General features: G+C 37.9%; 3 protein-coding genes and 1 non-coding gene across 6 annotated transcripts; 1 reads left to right on the top strand and 3 right to left on the bottom strand.

Moving 5' to 3' along the window:
- Positions 1–397: 397 nt before the first annotated feature.
- LOC6580398 lies at positions 398–1161 on the bottom strand. Its single transcript, XM_002006203.3, has 2 exons — positions 692–1161; positions 398–627 (listed from the first exon to the last, which is right to left on the bottom strand). The coding sequence occupies exons 1-2, from the start codon at positions 1035–1037 to the stop codon at positions 500–502; spliced, it is 474 nt and encodes a 157-aa protein (XP_002006239.1). The 5' UTR covers positions 1038–1161; the 3' UTR covers positions 398–499.
- Positions 1162–15463: 14302 nt separating this feature from the next.
- Trnar-acg lies at positions 15464–15536 on the bottom strand. The gene has a single exon. It is a non-coding gene; the product is annotated as a tRNA-Arg (tRNA).
- Positions 15537–20021: 4485 nt separating this feature from the next.
- On the bottom strand, positions 20022–25089 carry LOC6580395 (basic salivary proline-rich protein 2). Of its 2 annotated transcripts, XM_002006201.4 has the most exons (7): positions 24949–25089; positions 24026–24235; positions 22579–23366; positions 22425–22516; positions 21231–21582; positions 20702–21160; positions 20022–20644 (listed from the first exon to the last, which is right to left on the bottom strand). In XM_002006201.4, the coding sequence occupies exons 2-7, from the start codon at positions 24099–24101 to the stop codon at positions 20507–20509; spliced, it is 1905 nt and encodes a 634-aa protein (XP_002006237.1). In that variant the 5' UTR covers positions 24102–24235; positions 24949–25089; the 3' UTR covers positions 20022–20506. The 2 variants fall into 2 exon arrangements, with proteins under 2 accessions (XP_002006237.1, XP_015019676.1); XM_015164190.3 differs by lacking the exon at positions 24026–24235.
- Positions 25090–25206: 117 nt separating this feature from the next.
- On the top strand, positions 25207–26895 carry LOC6580393 (rRNA 2'-O-methyltransferase fibrillarin). 2 transcript variants are annotated; one of them, XM_002006200.4, is made up of 3 exons: positions 25207–25307; positions 25456–25865; positions 26131–26895. In XM_002006200.4, the coding sequence occupies exons 1-3, from the start codon at positions 25295–25297 to the stop codon at positions 26710–26712; spliced, it is 1005 nt and encodes a 334-aa protein (XP_002006236.1). In that variant the 5' UTR covers positions 25207–25294; the 3' UTR covers positions 26713–26895. The 2 variants fall into 2 exon arrangements, with proteins under 2 accessions (XP_002006236.1, XP_032585652.1); XM_032729761.2 differs by having other exon boundaries at positions 25231–25298.
- The last annotated feature ends 41 nt before the right edge of the window (positions 26896–26936 follow it).

Raw genomic sequence — 26936 nt, 5'->3', positions numbered from 1 at the left:
TTAATATATATATCTTACTGCTATTATTTAAATGATTCATAATCTAAATGATAAATTAAAAACTTCATAACATAGTTTATACTAAATAGTTAAACGTAGTTTAAACTATCGCCAAACTTTACTAAAAGCTAACCAAACACTTGCTGGCAAAGTTAGGATCATTAGATTAAAGCATGCACAAGGCAGAGACTAAAGGTGTTGCCCAAAAACTGTCAATTAAGTTTAATTAAATGGAACTACACACACACACACAGACTCACACACACGCTTATCGCCTAATGCAAGTCGTGTCGCTAAGCAAAGTAAATTATCCCAGCAGCTTTGATGCAAGTAATTGGCATAATGATATTTACTCAGCCAATGAAAAGGCATGAGAGAATAAAATCAGCATTAGGCATTTGTATCCAAAGGTGATTATTTATTGACACTAAAGAATTGAGAGAGCACTGCGAATAGTGAACATGTATTTTCCTTGAGTTGCATTCACTTTATTTCGTGTTTATCCAGGTCTTGGTCGCTTCTTGGCTCTGTTCTTAAAAGCGAGCTCAGCCTTCTTAATGGCCAAGGCTGCCAATTTAGCGGCTTTCTTGGCCGCATTTGCTTCCCTTCTCATTTGCTTTAGATACTCTATAGGTTTTTTTTTATTTTTAGTTTTAATACATAAATTTGTTTGAAAGCGCATAACACTTACCGTTGACGTGATAGGCACCGACCAGATTGACCGGAAGTGGTGCACACTTGAAGCCAGCCGGTGGTGCCATGCTGAGCTTAACGAACCGGTAGCCGGTGGCATAGAGCATACCCAGGCAGGCCTGTGCCCGAATGCGAGACGTCTGCCAGTTGTCAAAGTAGAGATCTTTGGTCTTTATCTCCGCCTTTTTAACGCCGTCGTAGTCATGCCAATGGTACATGATCTTCGGCCTGATTGGCCGGATCAGAGGCTTCCAGCTGTGCTGTGGAGAATATCTCTCGTACTTCCCCCAGCAGCCTGGCTTGTCCACGTAAAACCAGGCATCACCATTTGGATAGATTTTCATATTTTCCAATTATCAAATAAATGATAAGAGAAAGATATCAAACTTCACAAACAAATTTATAACCAAAAATTTGCATAAAGCCACAAAATTAAAAAAAAAAAAATAATTAAATTTAGGGCAAAAATTAAAAACTACACTACGAAACACTACTAAAATCAAAAAATTTCAAACTGTTCACAAATGTAGAGCACATCTGTAAGCAGTTTGAAATGCTTGATTGAAATTAGCCGGAATACTTGTTAATCGAAAATCTTAGAAGATTTTATAATATATTCAGATTCAACGTATTAAAAATTTACATAAATACTTACTTTGGTTAGTTGGATAAAAGAGGCTAACTGTACAAAGTATTTTTATTATATTAATTTTTTTTGCAAATGTAGTAGCTATCATTTAATTTTTTATATATAGCAAATTAAAATTTTTGTAACCAATTTTTTTATAGAAAAATTTGATTTCATCGAACTTTATTTTAATTAAAAATACAAAATTAATCGATTTTTTGTTTTTGTATATAGCAAAAATATTTATTTTTATATATGGACAACGTATTTAAATAATTACCAATAAAATGAAAATATATTTTATATGAAAAATTAATACATATTTTTTTATGAAGCCAAAGAGTATAATATTAGTATACTTAAATTTTTATGGTATTTAAATGATTATTATACTGTTTTTACTGCTTTACAGAATATGTAAATAATTCCATCTAAACCAATTTTTTTAAATATCTAACTAAATGTTCAAATACTGCATAGCCTATAGTTTATTTTAAGAGTGAAGCTAATGCAAGTTGTTACATATAATTGAAATTATCGCCCAAGTTTACTAAAAGCTAACCAGGCACTTGCTGGCAAAGTTGAGATCATTAGATTAAAGGATGCACAAGGCTGGGACTAAAGGTGTTGCCCAAAAACTGTCAATTAAGTTTAATTATTTTATGCTTCCAAATGGGGCCACACACACAGGCACACACACACATACAGAGGACAACTAATGTACAAAGGCGTCTTATGCAAGCGCTTTAAACTGAGCAGAATGGTGTCTGCGAAGGTCTTGACTCTAACACTGCCAGCCGCTAAGCAAAGTCAATTATCCCAGCAGCTTTGATGCAAGTAATTGGCATAATGAAATTTTCTCAGCCAACGACAAGGACAACCGCAAAGAATAGAAGCAGCATCAGCATCAGCAGCGGCAGCGGCAGCGGCAGCCGTAACCATAACCATATTAGCATATCAAGCGGCAACTGCGGAACCAATGACAATGACAACGCTTGCCCATCATCCTTGGCTCTTTGTCTCTCTCTCTCTCTCTCTGCGCCCCCGGGCTGATAAGCCGCGTTGTCGCCATACTTTTTGCGTATTGCATAAATATTTAAACAGTCCAACAGCTGTCGCACAATATTAATAGCATACGCCGAGGCGTCGCCACTTGAACTTTAGTGAAGTGCGCCCAAGCAGCTTTCTTAGCCAACTCTGGAGCGGCACTGTGCAAATATGTTGCGGCCATTGCCACAAAATATTTAAATATTTTATAAGCCAACGGCATTCGACACTGCCGTGCAGCAAAGCAACAAACCGTAACCAAAGTTGCAACTGCAACTGCTGTGACTGAACCAGGCCAGCTCGGCTGGCACTCGCATTGCCTTCAATCCAATCCAATCCAATCCAATCCACTGCAACCTTTCGACTTGTAAATGTATTTGCTGTGCTCTTTTATTATTATATCAGTCTGGCGAATTGAATTTGATGACGGCAAGTTTTTCATATTCTCAAATTGTATATGGCTTTTAGTCTGAATGTTTAAGGTACTTAAAAGATATATTCCAGTTCAAGAAAAATATTGATATGTGTATATTTAGATTAAATTTATATTAAACATGCAATATGTTTTCAATTAAATGTATTTTATTTTTTTATAATTTTTTTATATTGTTATTGTTATGAAATTTCTGTAGTGTTGTACTTTAAATAATTGTGTCTTTATGTTCAACTTGTTAGGCTGCCCATTAGGTAGTAAAAAGCCTGTTTAAATAAAATAAAATTTAAAAAAAAAAATTTTTTTTTTAAATATATATATATTTTTTCATTGTAAAATTTGTGTAAAGCAATTGTGGAAATTTTCTAGAAATAGTGAAGCAAATCAAGGCTTTTACACATACGTACACGTGGACTGACAGGCAGAGATTGTTCGATTTAGCTATTTATGGTGTCTGCCCCGCCTCCTTCTGTCTGCTACTCACATTAAAAAAAAAAAAAAAACAAAATATACCCCGTTAAATAAATAAAAACGAATTATGTATCAATAAACACATTGCTATAAACCCTCTATCAGAGCTACTTTCTCTCTTACGCCGAGACTCTCGTCAAGCACATTATTTTAATTTCAAATTTATAAATATTATTTATTATTAGAAAATCTTTGAAAAATTGCAACTTGATTATTAGTTATTGGAATAGAAATTTTTCCTAAATAAATACAATTTCATAACAGTGAAGCCAACGACATTTCAAGTAATTCATGCTTGAGGACCCAAATTATAATTTCTATAATTACAGGGTATTTCATATTCAATAACTGTGCACATGCGTCGCATCTACTTTTCTCAGTTCTGTTGGCCAGCTCTCGCTTGGCATGCCCTTAATGCCAAGCATTTTCGTTGGCTGCATTTCAGCAAGGGATGCATGCGCTGGCATTGTCTTTGGTGGCAACAGCTGCTGGTGGCTGATGGTGGCTGATGGTGGCTGATGGTGGCTGATGGTGGCTGATGGTGGCTGGTTTGGCTGCTTGGCTGGCCAGCTGCACTGCTGCTGCAGCGGATGGGTGGGGTTGGGGGCTTGCCTGTTTGCGGTTTTGTTGCTTTGTTTCCATTGCATATGAACGACAGCGCTCAACACTTTTTATCGTTGCCATCGTCGCTCTACTACTTATTATAATTTTTTTTTCTCTTTTCTTTTCTTTTCTTTTTTTTTTTTTTTTTTGTTGTTATGTGGCTCCGAGTAAATTTCCATGGGGGCTTAGCCGGAGCTGAACATGTTGTTGAGTTGATTTCATAGCGTGCGAGTGCCGCTTACTAGTTGAGGGGCATTGGTTTAGTGTGCATGAGCGCGCAAAAGTATGCTACAAATATTCGAAAGCCCCCAACTGCAGAGGCAAACCCATTTAAATTTTGTGGCTTAAACGGAGTATATAAAATTCATAGAATTATTTTAAATACTCCGCAAATGCAATAATCCACAAAATTTTACATTCAACTCAAATAATTACCGCCATTGCATGTGTGTGTGTGAGTGTGTAACTGGGCAAATTGAATAGCAAAATTGTTAACAAGCAGCAAATCTAATTTGGTTTGGTTGAGTTGAGTTTTTAGTTGGCTTTGGTTTTTATTTAGTTTGGGAAAAAATATTAATATAATTAATTCGGTAATATTGAATGCCATTTGTAATCATTGTAATTAATTTTTCAATTATATAATTAATTTTAAAATTATATATTTTATTATATTTAATTTTTCATTTATAATTTATTAGGTATATAGCATAATTTAGCACTTCATATATTTTGACTCTTTTTTATTGATAATTTGGTTTTTATTTAATATTGCAATATAATTCTGTTAGTATTTTTTTTTTTTTTTTTAATTTAATTATTGTAATCTAATTTTACTGGCCCAAATTTGTTTTATTTTTTTTTTTTTTTTTTATTTAAAAAGAAATTATTTATTTATTTAAAAAATTAATTTTTATTTTTATATTATACTATTATATGAAATTTGGATTATTTTTTATACTTGTTGATGAAATAAATTCTCATTTACCTAAAGAATTTCTTTAATTTATATTATTTTTAACATAAGCTATGCGATTGATAAAATATTCAAACGCATATCTTAGCGTAAATTCCCGATACTGTTTAAGGTAATTTTATCAAATATTAAACACACATATCTAAGCTCAATTTAAGCTCTTATCCTCTTCAACTATGATGTATTTTGTGTCATATCCGGCTTAAGGCACTTAATATTCTTTGCACAGGCTAAAAGCTGCCGCTGGCATCTCTTTGGGAGACAGCTCAGACTCGAACTCAATTCGAAACAATGCTGTCAACGCTTCAGCATAATTATGTCGCAAAAAGATGTTCCATGGCTATTTTTATCGATGCGCATTAAAAGGCTTTTAAAATTTATTGATATTACCGACTCTATTAAATTATGCCAGGCAGCCAACATCCTAGCGCTGGGCTTGTCTTTCTCTTTTTTTTTTTTTTTTTTATTTAATTTTTTTTTTTTTTTTTTTTGTGTTCCCCTTCTTTATTTTTAGTGCTTGTATTTTATGAGTGACGTGGCAATGGCAGCAAATTTTCCATGTCGTCAATGGCAGCGACCGATGACTGGCAGCAAAATTGGCAATGCCAAAAGCAGCGACAATGACGTCGACGACGACGCCGGCAGCAACAGCGACAGCGACTTTCGCTGTAAGCGGAGCAAACTCAATTTGTGTGAAAAATTCTTTTAGTTGTGCATATTTTAAATATAATACACAACCAACAGCAAAAGCAAAAGCGTTAGCGAGCTGTAAATTATAATATTTCTTTATTTTTAAATACAAAAAAAAAGCACAAAAATTAAAAAATATATTTTGCGCAGCATTAAGCTTGGCATGGAGTAAATTAATGCATAAAGACAAGCGAGCGTGCATTGAAAGCAGTTTATACGTGTGTCTGGCCACATATACAGGCACACACACACACACAATCATGCATGCGGCGTACGTGTTGTGAGCGCGTCGCTTGGCTGGCAACCATGGCGTATGATTGATAAATTTACACTTTGAAAGGGCAGCAAATTGTAAAGTATATTTGATGGCGCCGATAAAAGTATTCAATACGAATACCCTACTGAAATTGATCAACTGTGAATCAGGTGTATTTTGGTTTAAAAATAGAGCTTACAGAGAGCTTAGTGTAAATTATATATGGTTTATTTAGTCGGTAAGCAGTCATGCAGTTCAACATACCAGTCAGAGTGACAACCTGACCTAATAAAAAAAAAAAATAAATAAATTAACTTCAAGAGCAGGTTCTAAAACTCTCATCTATGCTAAAAACACATAACAATCTCAGCTCTAGAGTATACTTTAGTCAAGCATTGTGGGCACATATAAATACTTGCTTTATTTATTTTTTTTTTTTTATTATTATTTTTTTTTTGCGAAAAAAAAACAATAAAATCTGTAAAAATAAATAAAAAATCATTCATTCATCATCATTCAACAAATTTTAATAAATAATTTTTAAAAAAGTCATCACTAATATGTAAATAATCGAAAAACAGAAAATATTTTATTTATTTATTTTGTTGCGAACCTGCACATATATTTGTGCCTAGCACTGTTTGCAATTGGCTGCATTAATCGATCAAAACATGCGAAAAAAAAAACACTTTTCGCACAATAACAAAAATAAATAGAATGAAAAGTCTAGTAATTCGTTATTATATTTTTTATGCCGCACGCTTGGATGCACTTTAAGTGCTGCATAAATGCATTTATGTTTAAATGGATTTTAGTATAAATCGAACACTTTTAATATTTACTTGCTAAGCCCATCTTTGAAACTCCAAGACCTTTGAGTGGCTGGACTAACATGACGTATAATTCATTTAGAAACAAATATGTAAAGTAGATTTATTACAAGAACTAAATAGTCACCAATACATATGCATATACATATATAGAGGGAAAGATATAAATCAACACATAGTTGTTTGAACTGTCTTTATATACATATATTTAGCTCAAGCATTTATCAACAAATTTTCTATATTGAGATGCCACTGGAATATATATACGTAAATACAGCTTTGAGTTGACAGATGCATTTGATTGCGGTTCTGTTAAGTAATCCCTCTAACTGGCTACAAATTTGGCCAACATGTTACTCAGTTGCCTTGACAGAGCCGAGCATTAAATAGTCTGCGGAATCAGGACAAAGACACGAAGTTTGCATGGGAGTTTTAGCTGTGAGCAATACCAAATGGGGTATATGGGATAGCGAGCAATGATGATGATATGGAAAGTCAAATTAGGCAATAGCTGTTGCCTAATTATTTTATAAAATATGCTTGATCCCAATATCAAATCCAATATGCTGTGTGCCAACTGATAGTCAATTTATTTCGATTGATGAATTAAATTAAATATGATTTATTATTTTAAAAATTTTATGTGAATAAAATAATAATAAATAAATAAAAATTAAAAATAAATTAATAGCTTTTTTCAAATATTTAATTTTTTATTTTTTATTTTATTTATTTATTTATATATTTATTGTTTTTTTTTTTTTTTTTTTTTTTTTTTTTTTTTTTTGTTTGCTTACATTTATTTAAAACATACAACTTAGAGTGCCCCAATATTTTTAAAAATTTTAGAGCTAAAAATATTTTGATTACTATTACATACACATTTTTTTTTTATATATATACTGAAGTTTCGAAGAAAGAAACGTTTGATAAAAAAAAGAAACCTTAAATAATTTATATCGCAAATATTCCTTCACTTATATATGTATACCCTATATCATTTTAAAAGTTTCTTACATTTTGTAAGGGTATTGCACTCTTCGACTTTCCAATGCACTCCCTTTTTTCAACTGTGCCGTAGTTTTTGCATGGGGCTGCGCTTGTATCTGTTTCGAGCGGAAGTCACCCGCTGGTACATCTACCGCACCCACTCGCATTCCCACTCCAACGCCCTCACTCTGGTACTCCTCGGGCAGTTGCTGATTGAGCCGCCAGGCTTTTGTATTGTCGGGGAGCGCGTGAGAAAGGATTCCATGACTAAGCTGTGGCTAGCAGTTGCATGCGAACTGCAACTTCCGTGCCAAGTTTGCCGTGCAACCGCAGCTGCCATTATTTTTACACACATTCCAAAATTGAGAGTGAAAGAGTGAGTGAGAGAGGGGACATAAGGGAGCGGGGTAATTGTAAGAGTGTGACAGTGTGAGTGTGTGTGTATGTGTGCTGCTGCTGCTGCTGCTGGAGTGCTACAAATTGAATGCAGCCGACATTTCGTTGAGGGCATCAGATTGCAGCTACCGCGTGCTGCATAATTTATGATGGCCAACGTTCGCGTTGCTTGTTATGCACTCTACACTAGATGCCCCAAGGGGTATATTGGCTGGGCGTCAGTATGTGCTAATGCTGAAATAATTACATGTGCAGGCATTTCCATTAATCAGGCTGTTTGAAAAACACATTTAGAGACTATAATTTCCGTAAAATCAGAAATATAGTTAATATTATATAAAAAGAGTCATTCATAAAAACTCTAACCAATTTAATTGGACTTTTAACAGATTTAAAATTTAATTTTAAATATACGACTTTAAAATTTTTATCAATTAATTTTTAATATCTAATTTTTAGTCATCAATTGAAGAAAGGGATTTGTATTTATTTTTTTTTTTTTTTATTCCCTGTTAAATGAAACCGAAGCTAATAAAATCAGTGTTCTGTCAGTATATACAGAAGAGTCGTGTAAAAGCGAGGTAGGAAAAAAGTCTGAATACACAGGAAAGCCTCTATTACTTTTAAGAGCGATACGGTTTTATATATTTAATATATAAATTATCTATATATAATTTTTTTTATGAATCCATAAAATGCAATTGTAATAGATATTTAACATTAATGTAGATCTCTAATATCTAATCATTCTAATATATCGTATACTTATTGCGCTCCGAGCGTGTATTACGCAGTCGCTTACACCCAGAAATCGCAGACTTTTACTTGTTTTTCGTATCAAGTTTGTATTTTGCCTTTGACACTGGCTAACCTCTGTCTCACTCGCATACTCTGTCTGCCTCTCTCTCTCTCTCTCTGTCTCTGTCTCACTCTGTCGTATGTTACCCTTCTGGCTGGTTGTCTATCTCTTTTGAAACTTTTGCAGTTTTTTCGTGCCTGGGAGTTTTTGGCACTGTTCATTCGCAATGCCGTTTTTCAAATGTCTGCGCCATGTGCATGCAAAATTCAAATCCCATCCAATAACTAACTGAGCATGGAGTGCTGAGACTAAGGCTGAGCCTGAGCCTGAACCTGAGGCTGGAGCTGAGGCTGTAGCTGCCCAAACGGTTGCTCTGTTGTAGCCGCGGCACATTTCGACGATAACCTGCGCTAATGAAGTGTGATGTTGCCCAAATGCTTTAGCCTTTTTTTGTGATACCTTTTTGTTGCTCTCTTCTTTTTTCTTTTTTGCTGAGAGTGGCCTAAAACTGGCAATGCGTGCTGAATTATAATTACTTGACCAATTGCCAATTGGGGTATGCTGAGTGGAAAAGCTGCTCCTGAGCTGCTGGCTGAACAGCTAGAATGGGTTGTTACTGGAAATAAGCAAGTCAAGAGAGAGAGAGAGAGAGAGAGAGAGAGAGAGAGAGATGTGAACTACAATTTTAGAAATATGTTGAAAAGGCTTTACAATTTTAGAATAGTAAAAAAAAAAAATAAATTTAGAATAGTAAAAAAAAAAAATAAATAAAACTCAATTAAATTCAAAATATAAAGTTTAAGTGAGAGATAAAGCAAATATAATAAGAAGCAGACGGATGGACAGCAAGACGGACATGCACAAAAGGAATATATATATGTATAATAGAAGAGTGAAAGTGTTAAAATTTCAATTTGCTAAAAATGCATACTTAAAATCAAGTGAAGAGAGTTTGAACTAAATAAATTATGTGAGCTGTAACTGCTCAAGAGCAGAAGAAGAAATTTATATGTCATAGATTTTCTCATATTCTTATAGTTCTCACTATATTCTGTTTAGAAATTCAAAATATGCAATTAATTCAAGTGACATCACTATTCATAGACAACCCTCTGCCTCTCTCTCTCTCTCTTTCGCTCTCTCACTCTATATCTTTCTCTTTTCTTTACTATTGCCTGTGGCCTGTTATTCGAAAAAGCTAATTAACTGCACTTTATATTCGCACTTAGCACATAGCCAGCCAGCACAAGTCCAGCAAAAAAATATGATTAAAATTAATATCAATTAACAATGCTGAGCCCGGCCAAAGCGTCGGGCGTCTTAGCTGGCTGCATCGTTATATCAAGTGGTTGGCCAGGGCCAGGGCCAGGACCAGGACGAGAGTCTGTGAGTGTCATCAATGCCAATATGCTTAATTATAATGCATATTTTTCTTTTCATCCGACCCCAAGCTCATCCGGCAACAACGTCTTCATTAGCCAAGACTCGCGCCAAGGCGACAGGACACGACGACATCTTCTTCAGCGCTGCAGAAAGGAAACTAATAATTAACACTTTTTACTGCCAAGAGTCGATAATTGAATTACTGAGTGCAGTCAATGGATCCACCAGGCGCCCAATTCCCAGTTGGCTTCCCTAGACCCAAACCCTGGCCGACTCCCCCACAACAACTGGGTTGGGCTGCCATTTTCATCTTATTTTTGCTGCTGCTGCTGCTGATTCTTCGTATTTTTCTTTTTCTATTTTTTTGTGTTTTTTTGTTGCAGCTGCCAGAAAAATATTCGCAGTAAATGCAATCGCCTGTAGAACAACAACGCATAAGGCAAATATTCAAATGCACTCGACAACAACAACAACAACAACAACCAGAGCAAATATTACAACAAGAAGCCAGATGACGACCAACCGAAAAATAAGAAAAATGAGTTGAGCAGAAGTCGCTCCGGCATCTTGGATAAAAACGTTTAATTAAAATTCAAGAGGTTTTGTTTTCCAGCTGCAAGTTTTTCTCTCTGTGTATGTGAGAGAGTCTGTGTGTGTGCGAGTGTGCGTGTGTGTGTGTGTGTTTGAACGACTTGAGTAATAGAGGACGCTTAAGGAGCGTGGAGCCAAAGCTATGCAAATTGGCGTCTGTTTTGGATCGGCGTTAATTACTTTGAAGTAAAGTGCAAGCGACCATTGCCCAAAAAAAAAGCAAAAAAAACTCAATCGAGCGCCCAGATTCAGCGGAATGTCAAAGATTTTCAAATTCGACAATGGCATTGCATTGCATTGCATTTGAATTAATAAAAGTTCGAGCAACTGCCAAATAAAATTGTCCCAACTTAAATGACTTTAAGTAACTTTTAAAAGGCCATTTGAAGCATTTGCATCCTCAAGATTTTCTAAATATTGTTGTAGTTGCAAACACTATCAAATGCAGAACATTCCTTCAATTAGCTAAGCTTATTGCAATTCAATATGTTCAAGTTTTATATATGACTTAAGAATGTTTTAACTGGAGTTAAGAGAACATTTTGAATATCCCTGGCAGCATAACTGGATGGGATAGAAGAGCTAACAAAAAAAAAACATTGATTAAAACCTATATAAGAATAGCAAATATGAATAATATATTATTTCATTTATTATTTAAAAATTTTACTAAATTATTTCAATAATAATAATACTTTTTTTTTACATATTTTGAAGTTTAAAATTATTTGAAATATTGTTGGCTTTTTATTATGATTTAATCTGTTCCACATAAATATTGAAATACTTAAATACAAAAATTATTTTATAATACTAAAAATGATATACTTTATACTTTATTTTACATATTTTACCAAAATATATTATATTCTATTTTATTATACTAAAAATTATTAACATTATCATTATATATTTTATACTTTTTTATTTATTATGCAAAAATATATTATATTTTATTTTATTATACTAAAAATTTGTAACATTATCGTTATATATGTTTTGCTTTATATTACAACTTTTAAATATTGTTTATTTCTTATGATCTAATCTGTTCCACATAAATATTAAAATGCGTAAATTAATTATATTTTATATTACTAAAAATTATAAACATTTTCATTTATATATTTAAAATTTATTTTATTATACATATTTTTTTTTTTTTATATATATATTATATATGTTATATTTATTTTAATTATTTATAATATTTTATATTTATTTTATTATACACATTTTAAAGTCTAAAAATATTTTAAATATGCCTATATTGTTGCTTTCTTATGTTCTGTTTCCTCCCATCAGTTTCTTCAGTTAATTATCTTAGTGATATATTCAAGCCAACTGAACATGAAATGTGATCTATCTTCCATCGTTGCACGAAGGGAATATCGATCCGCAGTCAAGTTCAACTGGCAGCTGCTCTGCGTGCCTCTCTCAGGGCACGGCCCGGTCCAGTTTTGTGCTGGGAGAGCAGAGCTTGGCCGCAAATGCTAAGCAAACACAAATTGCGCATGATAAATGCAACGCTCGCCTGCCGTTAATAATTTTCTATAAATTTTCGCGCTGCTCCCAAAGCAAATTGGGAAACGTGGCCGGAGCTTCGACGGACCCGGCCCTGGCCTGTCCTGACCTGCTCTGGCCTGCAGTGCGCTGTGCGTAAAAACCAAACAGGGAAGCAAATTTCCAAAATCCAATTTGCATTTCCATCAATAACAAAAGAATATTAGACGATGCGTTCGCAGGGGGCGGGGCGGGGCAGAGTAGAGGCTGATGGAGGATGGGTGGCTGCCAGTGAGTGGATGCCGCCCGTCAAAAATTTACCAATCGTTAAAAATACTTCCTGTTTCCTGTGCGCCATTTTCTAATGCGCCGGCTCGGCTTCCGCTTTGCCACTGTTTGAGCAATCCAATGCTGGCCACGTTCGCGTCCAGCGGCTGGCTGCCACAGTTAGTCATTCTCGTGCTGCTTTATGTAATTTATATCCTTGCAGCATTATCCTTTATTTACTTTACTTTTTAGCATTATGCGAATATATATGTATAAATGTCGGTGTATATGTTTGTGTGTGTGTGTGTGCATGGCGCGCTGCGTGGCAAAATTTATGTATAATAAAAATGAGCGAAATTGCAGAACACATTTTTTCCATTACTGAAAATAAATGTCTGAGGGATGTGCTCAGCCAGGACCAGCCCAGAATCTGACTGACTGACTCTACGTAGGTTTCGCTCTGTCTGTGTCTGTGTGTGTGCGTGTGTGGGGGTGTGAGTGTTTGACTGTGTGTGTCTGTCTTAGATCAGAAAAAATCGCTTCTCACTGATGAGCTTCAATGAATTCAATCAGAATTCATTTGAATACAGTCCGTGCATACCAAAAAGGCGAGATTAAGTGGCAAAGTCGAACTGAGAGGCCAGTGCAAATGCGACAGGATAAGACGAAGTGAGCCAGGCCAACTCCTTATGGGCCACACAGCAGCAGGAGCAGGAGCAGAGCAGGAGCAAGAGCAGCAGCAGCAGCCATTCGCTTTGACTAATATGCCTTGTGGTCGGCCAAGAAGAAGAAGATGCGAGGCGGGGCGTGAGGCTGGGGAGCTTAGCGCATGCCAGGATTTTGCGCTAAGGAATAAGTAATCAGCGCTAAGTTGGTAATTGAAAGCGTAGCTGGTTTGCCCCACCGCCTCGACCTAGACCGAACAGCTCAGCCCAGCCCAGCCCCTTGCGGTTGACTACGGTCAAGTGCGGCGGCGTCGACGTCGTCGTCTCCACACTTGACTTGAGCTGCTCACCGAACAAAATGAAGCTGGAGTTGGAGCTGAAGTAGGAGTTGGAGTCGAGTGGCCTGGAGTCAAGTAAGGAGTTTAAAGCACAGGAGAAGTGTGGAAAAGAAAACAAAGTGGAGTGCAGCAAAGTTCATTGAAAACTTTTGTCAAGGATGCAGCATAATAGAGAAGCGCCACTCACTGTTTTAGATTATGTGGCTGCCACATAGCTACCCACCTACCTACTTTCAACAGGATATGACAAGACGTCGTCGCAAAGACACCTGTGTGCAGAGACATATGTGTGTGTGTGTGTGTGTGTGTGTGTGTAGCAGGCGGAACGAATGTGACCGAGTGGGCGTAGCGCCCAAGGCCAGACAACCAAAATAAAAGACCAACTCGTACATAAACCAAAAATACACGACAGATAAAAAGATGGCTGGGAAAATTAGCCTCAGCTAGAGCAAAGCAGCTTTTGCGGTACATATTATGGCCAGGAATGAATTTGAGGTAGACGATAGGTGATTTGAGGCTGCGAATTAAGGGTCTAAAAGGAAGAAATTTTGCCAAAAAAAATGGTTTACTCTAGAATTTAAATATAAGTTAGCAATATGTTTATACAATTAAATCAATTAAAATAATATAAAAATATAAAATAAATTAACAATGTAGTATAACAAAATTAAATAATAACAAATAGCTTAATTTATTATATTAATATGAAATAAAAACATTTTATTTCTTTTTCTAAATTAAATTTAAATAATTTAATTATATTAATATAATAAATATTATTAAACAATAAAAAAACAATTTATCCAGTTCGCTATTAATAATAAACTAACCATATCAGTTTATAAAATTATATAAAAAAAATAATGTTACATTTGACTATATTAATATAACATAAAATATATTTTATATATATATTTTTTATTATTTTTTTTAAATTATGATTTATGTCTTTTTTTCAATCTGTCGATAGACAAATTTATTAAGTATATCAATTCAAATGATACTCAATTTTCGTAAAATACATAATTTAAATGATATTTAGTTACACTTCAATCTATAAACATTTTGTTTATTAAAAATTAAAAGTAAACTAATTTTATTTCTTATAATTATATAAAACATGTTATCATAAATCCAATAATACTTCCCATCCGATTTCCAGCTACACACCAATAAATTCCCTCAACTGTTGCCTCGACACAAATTACATAACATTTCGAATACGACCAGCGCGTGTAGCGCACACTGACTCGAATATTTTGGCTACACCGAAATTCTGTGCAGACATTGCGTAACATGAGGTTGCAAAAATTATGTACAAAGATTAAGAAAGTAAACCGTTATCTGGCATTGCCCTGGGCAATGTTAACAGCAAAGGAAATGGGAACACGCCCTGTTGACAGTTGCTGCTAGAGGCGCTGCCAAGGCATAGGGGAGGGGGGCACAGAGAGTGTGCGGCATAATGAAATTATATTCAACCAACATTTTGAGTATGTATGTGTGTGCGTGTGGTGCAGATGAGTCTTGGTTTATGTGTGAGATTTGCTTATGTTTTATGTGTGTGGCATCGTAAAATATGGTGAAGGAGAAAAACACAAAATAAAATAAAAAAGAAATTTCAAAATGTACAATAAACATTTGCTAAACTGAAACTGACAACGAGCCATCAAGTAGCAAATAAAAATCGTACCTGTACTTAAAATATATATCATTTTTATGTACATAATAAAACATACATATGTATGTACATTCCGTTATAACAAGCCATTTTGAAGATAAGTATTAAAGTTTAAAAATATATCAAATCAGCATGAGCACACACCTATAACTACAAATTTGTTGCATATTAATTCACTATACTGTATTATTTATTATAAAATAATTTTATAAAAAATAAAAAAAAAATTCGATCCTGCCAGGAGTCGAACCTGGAATCTTCTGATCCGTAGTCAGACGCGTTATCCATTGCGCCACAGGACCGCTGACCAATGTGAGGCCAATTTTCAACTTGAACAACAACTCGGCATGCTTAGCATAGACCACAAAGCGAGCGAGCGATCGAGCGGTCGCTTATCAGACCTATTTTTAGACCACAACAAAAACAACGCAATAAACGAAACATGAGAATTCAGTGTGAATGAAAAAAAAAAACAACAACAAGCAAATCAACAAAAGCAATGTGGAATTGTAAAGCAAACATGTGAACAGCTACACCAACAGCTACACTAGCGATAGTGAGGTTTGGGAGAGTGAGGGAGACAGCTACATTAAATATTCGGTTTTGGGCCTCTTGAGAACTGGTTAGCGCTTGTGACCCTCTCACTTATAATAAGTCGTCTTGACAAACAATTTAAGCCCTGCTACAGTGAATACTCGTCATCGACAAACGTTAAATGCTTTTGCTTTAATTCAACGACAATGCGTTGGGCTAACAACAGCAAAGAATGTAACATGAATTTCGATTGATTTCCAGCTAAATCAACTGCTCGATATCCGTTCTATATGCCAGTGTACCCTGTCCATACATTTGCCCATCAGTGTGCATGTGTGTGAGTGTGTGTGTGTGTGTGACTGTGTCTGCTATTTCCGGTTTGCTTCGTTTGATTCCGATTCTAATTGTTTTTGTCTATCCTGAGTGCATTGCCATCCGCATTGGCAGTTGGAAACGCTTTGCGAAAATTACCTGTGCTGCAGGAAAACTTTATCCCAAATGGGCAAATAATTATTCGTGCAAACCAAACGAAATCAGAGCCCTGGGCAAAAATTAAGCAAATATCACGTCGATGGCCTCGGACCAATGAAAATCAAAGATAACCCAGCCACGGAAGCTCTCCGTACGGATACAACGAAGCACCGTAACAAAAATTCTAGCTCCAAGTGCGTGTGAAAATCTTTACGTGTGTGCCTAAAGTTTTTTCTTTCTTATTTCTTTTGCTTTTTGCAAGTGTGTGAAATGAGGGTAGATATCAGGTTGAATACTGTTTGATTGTTTGAGGTTTTAATTACAGAGAGTGGTTATTTGGAGAAGTTATCGAGCGCATGAGTGGGAGAATGGGAGGCTGCGCTAATACAAAGCTGGAAATTGGCACAAATTGTGGCTAATCCTTGAAGATGGGTCTATCAGACTAGCATTGATTTCACTCAACCAAAGCTGCAAAGTAAATATTGAGTAGAGTTATGCTTTCGTATGGTAGTTAAATGTTTAACGAAATTCTAGTTTACATTAAAAACTTTTCGTTTAATTAAAGCAAATGTAAATTTTGTATTGCCTTATATGAAAAGTTTCGATTATATATGTATGTAATTCTACATAGTAAGTTCTTTAGCAAAATATTTAAAAATACAATAATATCTTTTTATCAATTTCAATTTAATATTTTCTTCCTTTAAAAATAACTAACGAAATAAAATATTATTTATTTCATCAAACTTATTTTAAAAATAATTTAATAGATCAATAAAAAAATATGTTTGGATTTTATTGTGCAAATTATAAAAATAATCAATACATACATATGAGAAAAATTATTGATTAATAAAAAAAATGGCAGACAATTAAAGATTTTACAAATTACCTTTTCATAATTATTACAAAAACCTAACTTTATTTATTTTTCTAATTTATTTAAAAATATTTATATTTAAAGAATAAATTACTTCTTTACAAAATATTTTAAAAATATGAAATAAAATTTTTATTATATATTGAGCATATTGAATATAGTTTTTACTTGTATATATAAAAACCTTCGGAGCTCAAATTTAGATAAAAATGCATGTTGTTGGCACAGATTGTGACCTAGTAGTACGTATGTGAGGCGAGTCTAGCAAAACCACAAAAGCTAGTCGGTTTAACTTCGTTTCGAACTGCAGCGAATGAGCTAAGCGACCCGCAACCCGCAATTTCCATTCTACATGCATCCTTGCCGCTTCCCTGGCGACCCCGCCCCCTCCCCGCTGATGCACTGTAAGTAAATTGTACAGTTGGCGCAAAAGAGTAAAGAAATCGCTCATGCAAAACTGATTGACTGTAACGAAATACAAAAAGCAAAGAACTGTAAAGAGAAACACGAAACTTGTTACAGTCGCTGCTGATTTTAGAGCGCCCGAGTCCCAGACCTCGAGCGCTAAAACCAAAACAAAAAAAAACGCAAAAAAACCACAACAAAAATAGAAAAAGAAAAAGAAGGAATACCCATTGCAACATTCCCCGTTATCTTTTCTGCGTTTATTTATGTAGTTTGGCTGTTGCGCCAGTACGTATGCAACGTTTTCATTACTTTTACTTTGTGCTGCAGCGCACCCCAGCAACCAGGGCTGCACAGTCAACCAGATCGCCTAATGTTTAGTATATACAAAGATATATATTAAACATATATACGGTCACTCTACATTTTATCAATTACTAACAGTAAAGTTTAAAACTTTATTACTTACCTTTAAATTTAGTTGTTATTGATTCTTTTGCAGCCCTGGCTGTAGTCGCTTGATTTTTATTGAAACGAAAATATCGTTGGACGCTGACGTTGTGCACGCCTTTTTGTCGGTTGCACACTTAATTGAAAGGAATTGTTAATTCACAAGTCTCTCTCTACCTCTCACTCTCCCTCTCTCTCTCTTTTTCACTCTGGCAGTCGTTCTCTCTCGTGGCCGACTGTGTCTCGCTTTGTGCGTGATTGGTCGGCTCAAATGGAGCTTCTTAATGATGACTACCGGCTGCAGGCGACGCGTCGCCTCTGCTCACCCCTTCGCCATGAAGTCGGCGCTTTTTGCGCCTCACTTGTTTTCTCCACTCAAATTCAATTATCACAATTTTTTATTTATACGTCTTTTTTTCTTTTTTGCTGTCCTTCCCTGAGGCTTACGTTATTTTTATCACACATTCGTTGACAATTTACAGCCGCCTACTGATGTTTGCGTATGCGGCCGCCAGGGGGCGTTCCGTTGGCAGCTGTCAACGAATGCGCTGGAGCTCGTGTCGCTTTGTTGATTCCTTGACACTTATTTGTCGTTTTTAGCACATAATAGCATTTTATGCAGATTATACAAGGCTTATAAGTACGCCCATATGTCTGAACATTCTAGGCTCATCTGACACTCCCGTCGCTGCTTAGCCGTAATAATTGCTCACGTTCTAACTGCCTCATCGCCCACCTCTCTTTCTCTCTCTCTCTCTTGGTCTTCTTTTCCATTTCCCTCTCTCACACATGAACACCTCTTATTGTGGCTTTTAAAACCAATTTGGCGAAATATAAGAAACCTTATGCAATCCCGTACCGACCAACAACCAGGTCAAAACGCTGCTCTAAGATGTGTGTAATTAGACGTGACTTTTCCTCAAGTTTTTCTAGCTTCGCTGGAACACACTGAAGCGAAGCAGAGGAAGAGGGGGTGGCGGATGCGGAGAGTCTGCGTGGCTTAAAGCCTTCTTAACACTCTGTTGTTTCTTAGACATAGGCACACCCTAATTGTACTAGGGCATGGCTGGAGGCATTCAAGACGGCAAGAGCTACAGATTGAGGTTAGATGCCAAGTGCCAAAGGCAGTTATAGAGAATGAAGTTAAATGTAACTGTACTTAGGACTTTACTGTTAAGTCTCATAGATTGAAGTACAGACAGAATTAAAAGCTGACATAGATGTAGTTAAGATATATATAAAAACTATAAGAAAAGAAATTTTCTATACATATTTAAAGTAAATTCATTTTCAGCTGGTTTTAATTATTTAGTTAATATATATATATATGTGTTATATCAAAATATTAAAATAAAAACATTAAAAAAAAAATATTTACATTTTTAAATATATATTTTTTAAATGTTAGCAACTTCAACTTCAAAAACTCATTAAAATACAATTAATTATCATTTACCTGTTTTCTTACCACGAACCCGGTTGAATAGGTCAGCGGAAATCTTTGGCTTTGGTAAACGATGCAAAGTCCTATCGGCACTTCTACATCCGTTACACATTTGTGGAATTGGCATCAGCAGCTTTAGCCCTATGAACCCGCAACATCTTTGGTTTCCGCAAAATAATTACACATTTTTCTATGTGAATTTTTCAATTTATATGCCGTCAGACTATCCCTGCGTGCATATATATGTATTTATATATATTATTTCATGTGACGTATCACGACATTGACATCCACGACATATTCCCACTACACCCATAAAACTCAAGTCATAGGCACTGTGGATTCGTTTATGTATGCAAATTATGTAAATGTCGACCTTGAAGCAAGAGCCTTAGCTTTCAAGAAGTATTCGTTAGAGCCTTCCAAAGCTTAGCCGTACACAGTTATCATAGACACTAACCAATGGTGAAAATCTTGAATATGCAAGCTGTTGAACTTAACAGAATGTAAAGCGTTAACAGCAACTAACGGTTTTAAGCCATTTCTTTATATTTTTACGCAAATACAACATTCAATAAATATTTAAATTAAAACACTCTGCAATCATCTTATATTTCCTTTATTAATGATTTTTGTGTATGCTATTATTGCGCTTACAAATGTATCTTGCTGCCTGAAAAAAAATAACACGCACACAGTAAACACATATAACTGAAATTTTACAATGCTGTGTGTTAAATTTCGATTAAACCCATTTTTATATACTCACATATATACATATATATACGTATATGTATACGCATGTATGTATATTTATTTATATACATATAAGTATACCAATCATTTGACAGCCTAGATCCGCCAATGATTGATCTACTTATATATATAAATAATATATAAATTATAAGTTATCAATTACAAAAGCTGACGAAATGCATTTCTATACATTCTAAATGTACAAAAAAGAAAAATTGAGAAATGAATTGAAATGAAAAGAAAAAACAAACATAAGAGCGAGAAAAACTGACAGAATGAATGTGGTGAGGGCGAGGTCTGAGGGTCGAGTGGAAATAACTAAGGGGATTTAACTAATTTAAGCGCTGAGTAACTGGCAGCTTCTTGCGCCGTCGGCGCAGCTGCTGACTACGATCCCAGTACTCGTAATAGCGTTCCTGTTTTAACCACTCCTGATATTTATACCACCATTCCTCCCATTTGATGTAGTCCTGAAATGAAACGAGAAATTAGTAAATTAAATTAGGTGACTGAACTGTCCCCCTCACCTTTAGATCCAAGTCTCTCAAATAGCCGCGACTCTTGTAGTACTCGTAACGCACGCGCACATCATCCCACGACAGCATGCCCGACGGTGCTGTGGTGGCCAACTCCTCGGGAAAGTGGCCAGCCGGCGCCGGCGAGTACGAATAACGACGCGGCGGCGATTCCAGACCCTCCTCGATCATCACCTTAAGCGCACCACCCGCCGAATCTTTGGTAATACGCATATTCTCCATGTTGCTGCGATCGATGCTCCACTGAGCCATCTTGCCAAAGCGTTCAGACAGCGTTAGGCGCGTTGTGGCCGAGAATGAGGGTAATGCTGGGGTCGCCTCATCGCTGTCGGAACCGCCCGAATCATCCGAATCCGATGACGAGTTGGCATTATTGCCACCAGCACCGGCGCTCGTGCTGACCGAATGCTTCTTTCGTTTCTCACCTTCGATTTTGACGCGCGTACGCAACTGTAAAGAGCGATGGATTGAACAGATTGGATTAGTATATTGATTATTCATTTTTATACTCTCAAATTACCTCCTTCTCCTTCTTTTTCTTTTTGGCCTGCGGTGCGGCTGCTGCTGGTGCAGCCGGCTCTGGTGGCTCTGGCGGCCGATGCTTGAGGCGCGGATCCTCTGGCGGCGGTGAATGACGCGACGCGCGACCGACTTTCATATGCACATCCGACGATAGGCCGCGCTCATGGCTTATGTGCCGCATTTTGGCCTCACGATATTTGTCAATGCTAGCACCACCACGCACCGGCGGCGGCGTTGTGGGCCGTCCATGCAACCGACCATGCGACTCTGGTGGTGGCAGCGGCGGTGGCGCACCGGCGCCCCGATAATGGCCACGTGGCTTAGGCGGCGGAGAACGCGGACCGCGAGAACTGCAAAAGAGAAGAGAGAGAAGCCAATTAGCCTTATATGCACATATTCTTAAGCTGCATTATATCTGTCTGTATATCTGCCTCTCTCCCTGCCTATCTCTCCGTCTGTCTCTCTGACTGTCTGCCTAACGAGAGCAAGGCACAAAGAAGTACTAGAGATCATTTCAGTTGTCTACATGCCGTAGTTCTATTTGAGTAAAACGAAGCCAGAATGCCCTCAGTAGCAGAGAGTGTTCTCATTGGTCGACTCAACATTTGAGCGCAACTCAGGCTATGAGTGTGAGTCGCCCTATATAAAGGGCAGCAACTGTAGCATTTCTTCAGTCGCCCAGGCCTGGTGGGGGTCAATCGTGCAGTGCAATAAAGGGAATTCAAGTAAAGTAATCGACCATAAAAGACTTAGAGGAAAGACTTGGAAGAAATACTGAGAGGAAATACTTTTGGAGTGGGCGTGGATTATAACAAAAATCGAAACTCTATACAGTCAAAACAGTATTGGATACTCTAGCTCTTAAGATATAGGATATATAGTTTGAAAGCTTTCTGCGAGTGGTATATAAAAAAATTACAAAAGCCTCTAACTTTTACAGCTTCTGATTTAGGCTCGTTCAATTATTTTTCTTGATTAATCACAAGAGTCAAATAGTATAACGGAAATTTCTATTAACTTATGCAAATGTTATGCAAACAATTTAATTTACGAGCGCCTACTGTTTGTCTTTTACAAAATTCTATTTTATTTACTTAAGATGTCTTTCAGCGAGTTGATTGATCTCATCCAAGAGTCAAATGGTAATTATTTATATCTGCAAATTTTATTTATAGCTATTCCAACAACTCACCGAGATCTGTGACGATGACTGGGCGAGCAGAGCGAACAGGAATCATCCGAGCTGCTGCTCATGGAGCTGTTCGAACGCGAGCGCATCGAATGCTGCAAGCAAATAGAAACAAAATAAATAAATTTAACAATGAATTGTGGTAATTGTTGCTTACCCTTGGCGGTGGTGAAGGCGGACGCTTGGAGCGGGGCAGGATGTGCGCTGAAGCCATACCACGCTTGTCCAAATTTGCGGCCGACGACGAGGGCGGCGGCAGCGGCGGCGACCGACGCCGGCTGAGCGGTGAACGCGACGAGTTTCCCGGCTTGCGGCGCAGCTGAGATGACGACGAACTGGCAACCGGCTCGGGCGGCGAGCGCGGACGGCCATGGCCGTTGCCCGGACGACGCAGCATGTCCGCGGCAGCTGAGCTGCTGCTGTTGTGATGGTTGTTGGGCGAGCGGGGCATGCTTCGTGGCGGCATCGGCGGCGAGCGTGGGCGGCCACGCATCGGCGGCGGCCCGTTGTGATGTGGCGATGGTGGCGACATGACGGGCCTGCGATCCATAAACTGCGGCGGCGGCGAGCGGCGACGCGCATGCGCTGACGGCGGCGGCGGTGACAACGGCGGCGATTTGCGCAAACGGGAGCGACTTCGCGAATGCGGCGACCTGGAGCGGCCGTAACGCGCGGACGATGACGCTGACGACGGCGGCGGACCAGCGTTGCCCGGTGCGCCAGAATAACGCGAATAGCTGGCCTGTGCCGAGTCGCGTTCACTTTCCCCGGAGCTGCTTTCGCCCTGAATGTACATTTTCTTGTAGCCGGTGTGGCGCCAGCGATTCGGATCTTTCTCCTCGGCTTCGATCAGTTTCTTGTCCCAGTAATCGTTTGTGGTGTTGGCACGTGCCTTCTTCATTACGTTATCAATTTCGCGACGCTTGCCAGCGGGTAAAGATGGATCTGTAAATTCACAACATGATTGAAAGCGATTAACAACGAATTCAGAAAATATGTCAATATTTTATTTGTTATTGTTATGGTTTTTTGTTTTTGTACTCCCGTGTTTTGTTGGTAATTGTTGCATATTGATATATTATATATATAGTATATTATATGATATAGTACTTTGGAAAATACTCATAAAAGTATATATGGATGAAATAAAATAATATAATTTGTTTTTAAGTATTTATAATATATGTAATATTAAAAAAAAGAAAGAAAAAAAAAAAACGTAAGTAACCTGAAATGACTTGTAGGGTCTCAAATTGTTTAATTGAAAAAATCGACGTAATCCTCTGTCTCATGAATCCTTACTCTAAATCCTTTCAAATCCTATTTTGAGTTACACTATTTCATGTTTTTAATCTAAAACTGTTGAAACTATACCCACTAATTTTTTTATTTTCGTTGGAGCTTAACTCTATACCGAATTTTTAAATATATACCTTAACTATTGAGATAACTAAATAGCTTAATTTAATTATAATTTGTTTTTATTTTTTAATGTTTAATGCTTTGCCGTATATCGATCTGTCGTCGTGTGGTGGTGTTTGCCCATTCATTATACCGTGGCCATTATTCGATACATGTGTGTTATCGATATACCTATTAGGTACCTGTTATGCGTGCAGCTGTCGGCTGTCTGTCCATGTGCAGTTTTGGATTCAAATCGGGGCGCCTGCGCGACGCCATTACACGGAGCGTATCGCGCCCTCTTTCGCGCACGTAATATTTGCTTTTCGTTTAATTCGCGCGCAACACTATCTCATTATTTTTCTTCTTTCATATATATCATATATCATAAAAATACACACACACACAAATAGCTGCAAATATATTACAATTGAAAAACATGAGAGAAAGAGAGGCATTAAAAATGGCGTACAATAACAACAAGATCAACATCAACATCAACAACAACAATAAGAGATAAAAAACAGTCCCAGCGAGCGTAACAGACGAGGAACAGAGAGCGAGAAGCAACACGCGCGCTTGGCAGCTTATATATAACGGTTGTAACGTAACCAACCCACACCGCGTGGATGAGAGAGGAAAAAAGAAAGAGAGGGAGGAGAGAGAATGACCGGGTGACGACAAACACAGCTGGGTACGTAAGCGAATTCGTGCTACGTGCGCGTCGCGGCTGCCATAACGAACCGAGGCCGTCGTCGTTGCCAAAACAAAATGATTTCAGCTTTTTCAACCCATGCCGCGACATACACGGCGGCCATGAAGGCCAATTAAATGCAATGTTTCAAAATTCATTTCTATTTCGGCAATGTAGCGACGCGCGCACCGGCATCTCCGCGACTTTTGTTGTGCTCTAGACGCACAGAGCGGCACAGAACACACACACACACACACGCGCATTCATACGTATGCATATAAATATATGTATATACTTTTTTTCTGTTTTTGCTTTGTCAGCGACAAATAATCGAAGCCGAAAACCGAACACGAACACGAACCGAAAATAGGCAATTGTTTTGTTTTATACTAATAAAAACGATATTTGCAGGCACTTAACTAATTTGCTTACATTTTTATACGTTTTGCGTGCACGCTTGTATAGTTTATCGTGGATTTAAAATACACAAATGGCAAACACGGCGCTCAAAACTTTTCTCACAATTTTCATGCGACGGCCATATTTGCGCTGGTTGAAGTGTGACCAAACCTAAAACTATCTAGAATCTCCTACCAACGCACAATGCATTATCAGGGCTGTTATCTCAGGCTGTTACACACTATCGATATATTTATATCGTGCAGCCCTACCACACACACGTGGTTTCTTTTCAACCAGCGTTAAAAGTGTGCCGCGTGCGTCTGTGGTTTCGATTTGTTTTAACTTGTATTAAAAATCAAAAGTACAGACACATAAAATGGGTAAGCCAGGTGAGTTACTGAAATGTAACAAGAAGTGAATTGTAGTGCACGGAAAAACAAAAAGTTCCGCTATTAAAACATTGTGAATGGTTAACCTATGAAAGCAATGTGTTTTTGTAATATACATATAAAATTAAATTGAGTTTTTTCTTCATAGGTTTCAGTCCTCGTGGTGGTGGCGGCGGTAGAGGAGGCGGAGGCGGTGGATTCGGTGGTCGTGGAGGCGGCGGCGGTGGACGTGGCGGTGGTGGAGGTCGTGGCGGCTTCGGAGGACGCGGTGGCGGTGGAGGTGGAGGCCGTGGTGGCGGTGGAGGTCGTGGCGGCTTCGGTGGACGCGGTGGCGGTGGAGGCCGTGGTGGCGGTGGCCGCGGTGGTGGACGTGGTGCCGGTGGCCGTGGAGGCGGCCGTGGCGGTGGTGCTGGCGGCTTCAAAGGCGGCAAAACCGTCACCATTGAACCACATCGTCATGAAGGCGTGTTCATTGCGCGCGGCAAAGAAGATGCTCTGGTCACACGAAACTTTGTGCCCGGCTCCGAAGTCTACGGCGAGAAGCGAATTTCCGTTGAGGTAGGTAAACAAAGAGATATTCTAGCAGATATTTCATTCTGTCTATGATGATGTTGTGCAGGGGTACAGAACATGGCATTATGTGGCCATGAGCACGCGCGGCGTCTGACCGCCTGTGTGCACTCCAGGTGCACGTGAAGCAGCTGCGGGCAGCGTCCACGTGTTGCTTAGAACTATAGCACTACTGAGACAGCTACCACTCCAGCAGGAAGTTGATCCCAAAAGTTGGCCGATTTCTAATATTTATCTAATCTTTATTTTGCAGACTGGCGGCGAAAAGATTGAGTATCGCGTGTGGAATCCCTTCCGGTCCAAGCTGGCCGCTGCCATTCTTGGCGGCGTTGAAAAAATACACATGCCACCTGGCTCCAAGGTGTTGTACCTGGGCGGCGCATCGGGCACAACGGTGTCGCACGTCTCGGACGTTGTCGGACCCGAGGGTCTGGTATATGCTGTCGAGTTCTCACATCGGTCGGGTCGCGATCTGATAAATGTAGCCAAGAAGCGCACCAACATTATACCCATCATCGAGGATGCTCGGCATCCGCACAAGTATCGTATGCTGGTCGGCATGGTGGACACCATCTTTGCGGATGTGGCGCAGCCAGATCAGGGCCGTATCGTGGCGCTGAATGCGCAACATTTCCTTAAGAACGGCGGTCACTTTGTCATCTCCATCAAGGCGTCCTGCATTGACTCGACGGCGCAACCCGAAGCCGTGTTTGCCGCCGAGGTGAAAAAGATGCAGGCGGACAAACTGAAGCCACAGGAACAGCTGACGCTGGAACCCTATGAACGTGATCATGCTGTTGTCGTGGGCGTTTACCGTCCACCGCCGAAGCAGTGAAGCGGTGCAGCATGTGGTTAGGTCTTAGGCTATATACATAATACTTCTATTAATGCAATTAATTGTGTTAAGTTTCTTTTTTTAATATACAAACAAACATCAAACAAAGCTTAGTTAAGATTATAAAATGATGAAAACTATTTTTTGTAACAGACGTACAAAATATAACACAAAAAAAATAAACAAAACATGTTTTTAATAACAAATATATACATATGTGGATA

Source organism: Drosophila mojavensis, unplaced genomic scaffold, assembly GCF_018153725.1.
Source record: "Drosophila mojavensis isolate 15081-1352.22 unplaced genomic scaffold, ASM1815372v1 contig_81, whole genome shotgun sequence".
Lineage (NCBI taxonomy): Eukaryota > Metazoa > Arthropoda > Insecta > Diptera > Drosophilidae > Drosophila > Drosophila mojavensis.
The sequence above is the reverse complement of the archived record's forward strand: the minus strand, read 5'-3'. Positions and strand labels throughout refer to the sequence as shown.

Excerpts from the sequence above, each read along its gene's own strand:
- LOC6580395 (XM_002006201.4), bottom strand. The coding sequence starts at position 24,101 with ATGGCGTCGCGCAGGCGCCCCGATTTGAATCCAAAACTGCACATGGAC. Across the intron at positions 23,367-24,025 it reads GACAGCTGCACGCATAACAG|ATCCATCTTTACCCGCTGGC; the intron begins GTACCTAATAGG and ends GTGAATTTACAG. Across the intron at positions 21,583-22,424 it reads AGTCATCGTCACAGATCTCG|TTCTCGCGGTCCGCGTTCTC; the intron begins GTGAGTTGTTGG and ends TCTCTTTTGCAG.
- LOC6580393 (XM_002006200.4), top strand. Across the intron at positions 25,866-26,130 it reads AGAAGCGAATTTCCGTTGAG|ACTGGCGGCGAAAAGATTGA; the intron begins GTAGGTAAACAA and ends TTTATTTTGCAG.
- LOC6580398 (XM_002006203.3), bottom strand. The coding sequence starts at position 1,037 with ATGAAAATCTATCCAAATGGTGATGCCTGGTTTTACGTGGACAAGCCA. Across the intron at positions 628-691 it reads CGGTGCCTATCACGTCAACG|AGTATCTAAAGCAAATGAGA; the intron begins GTAAGTGTTATG and ends AAAAACCTATAG.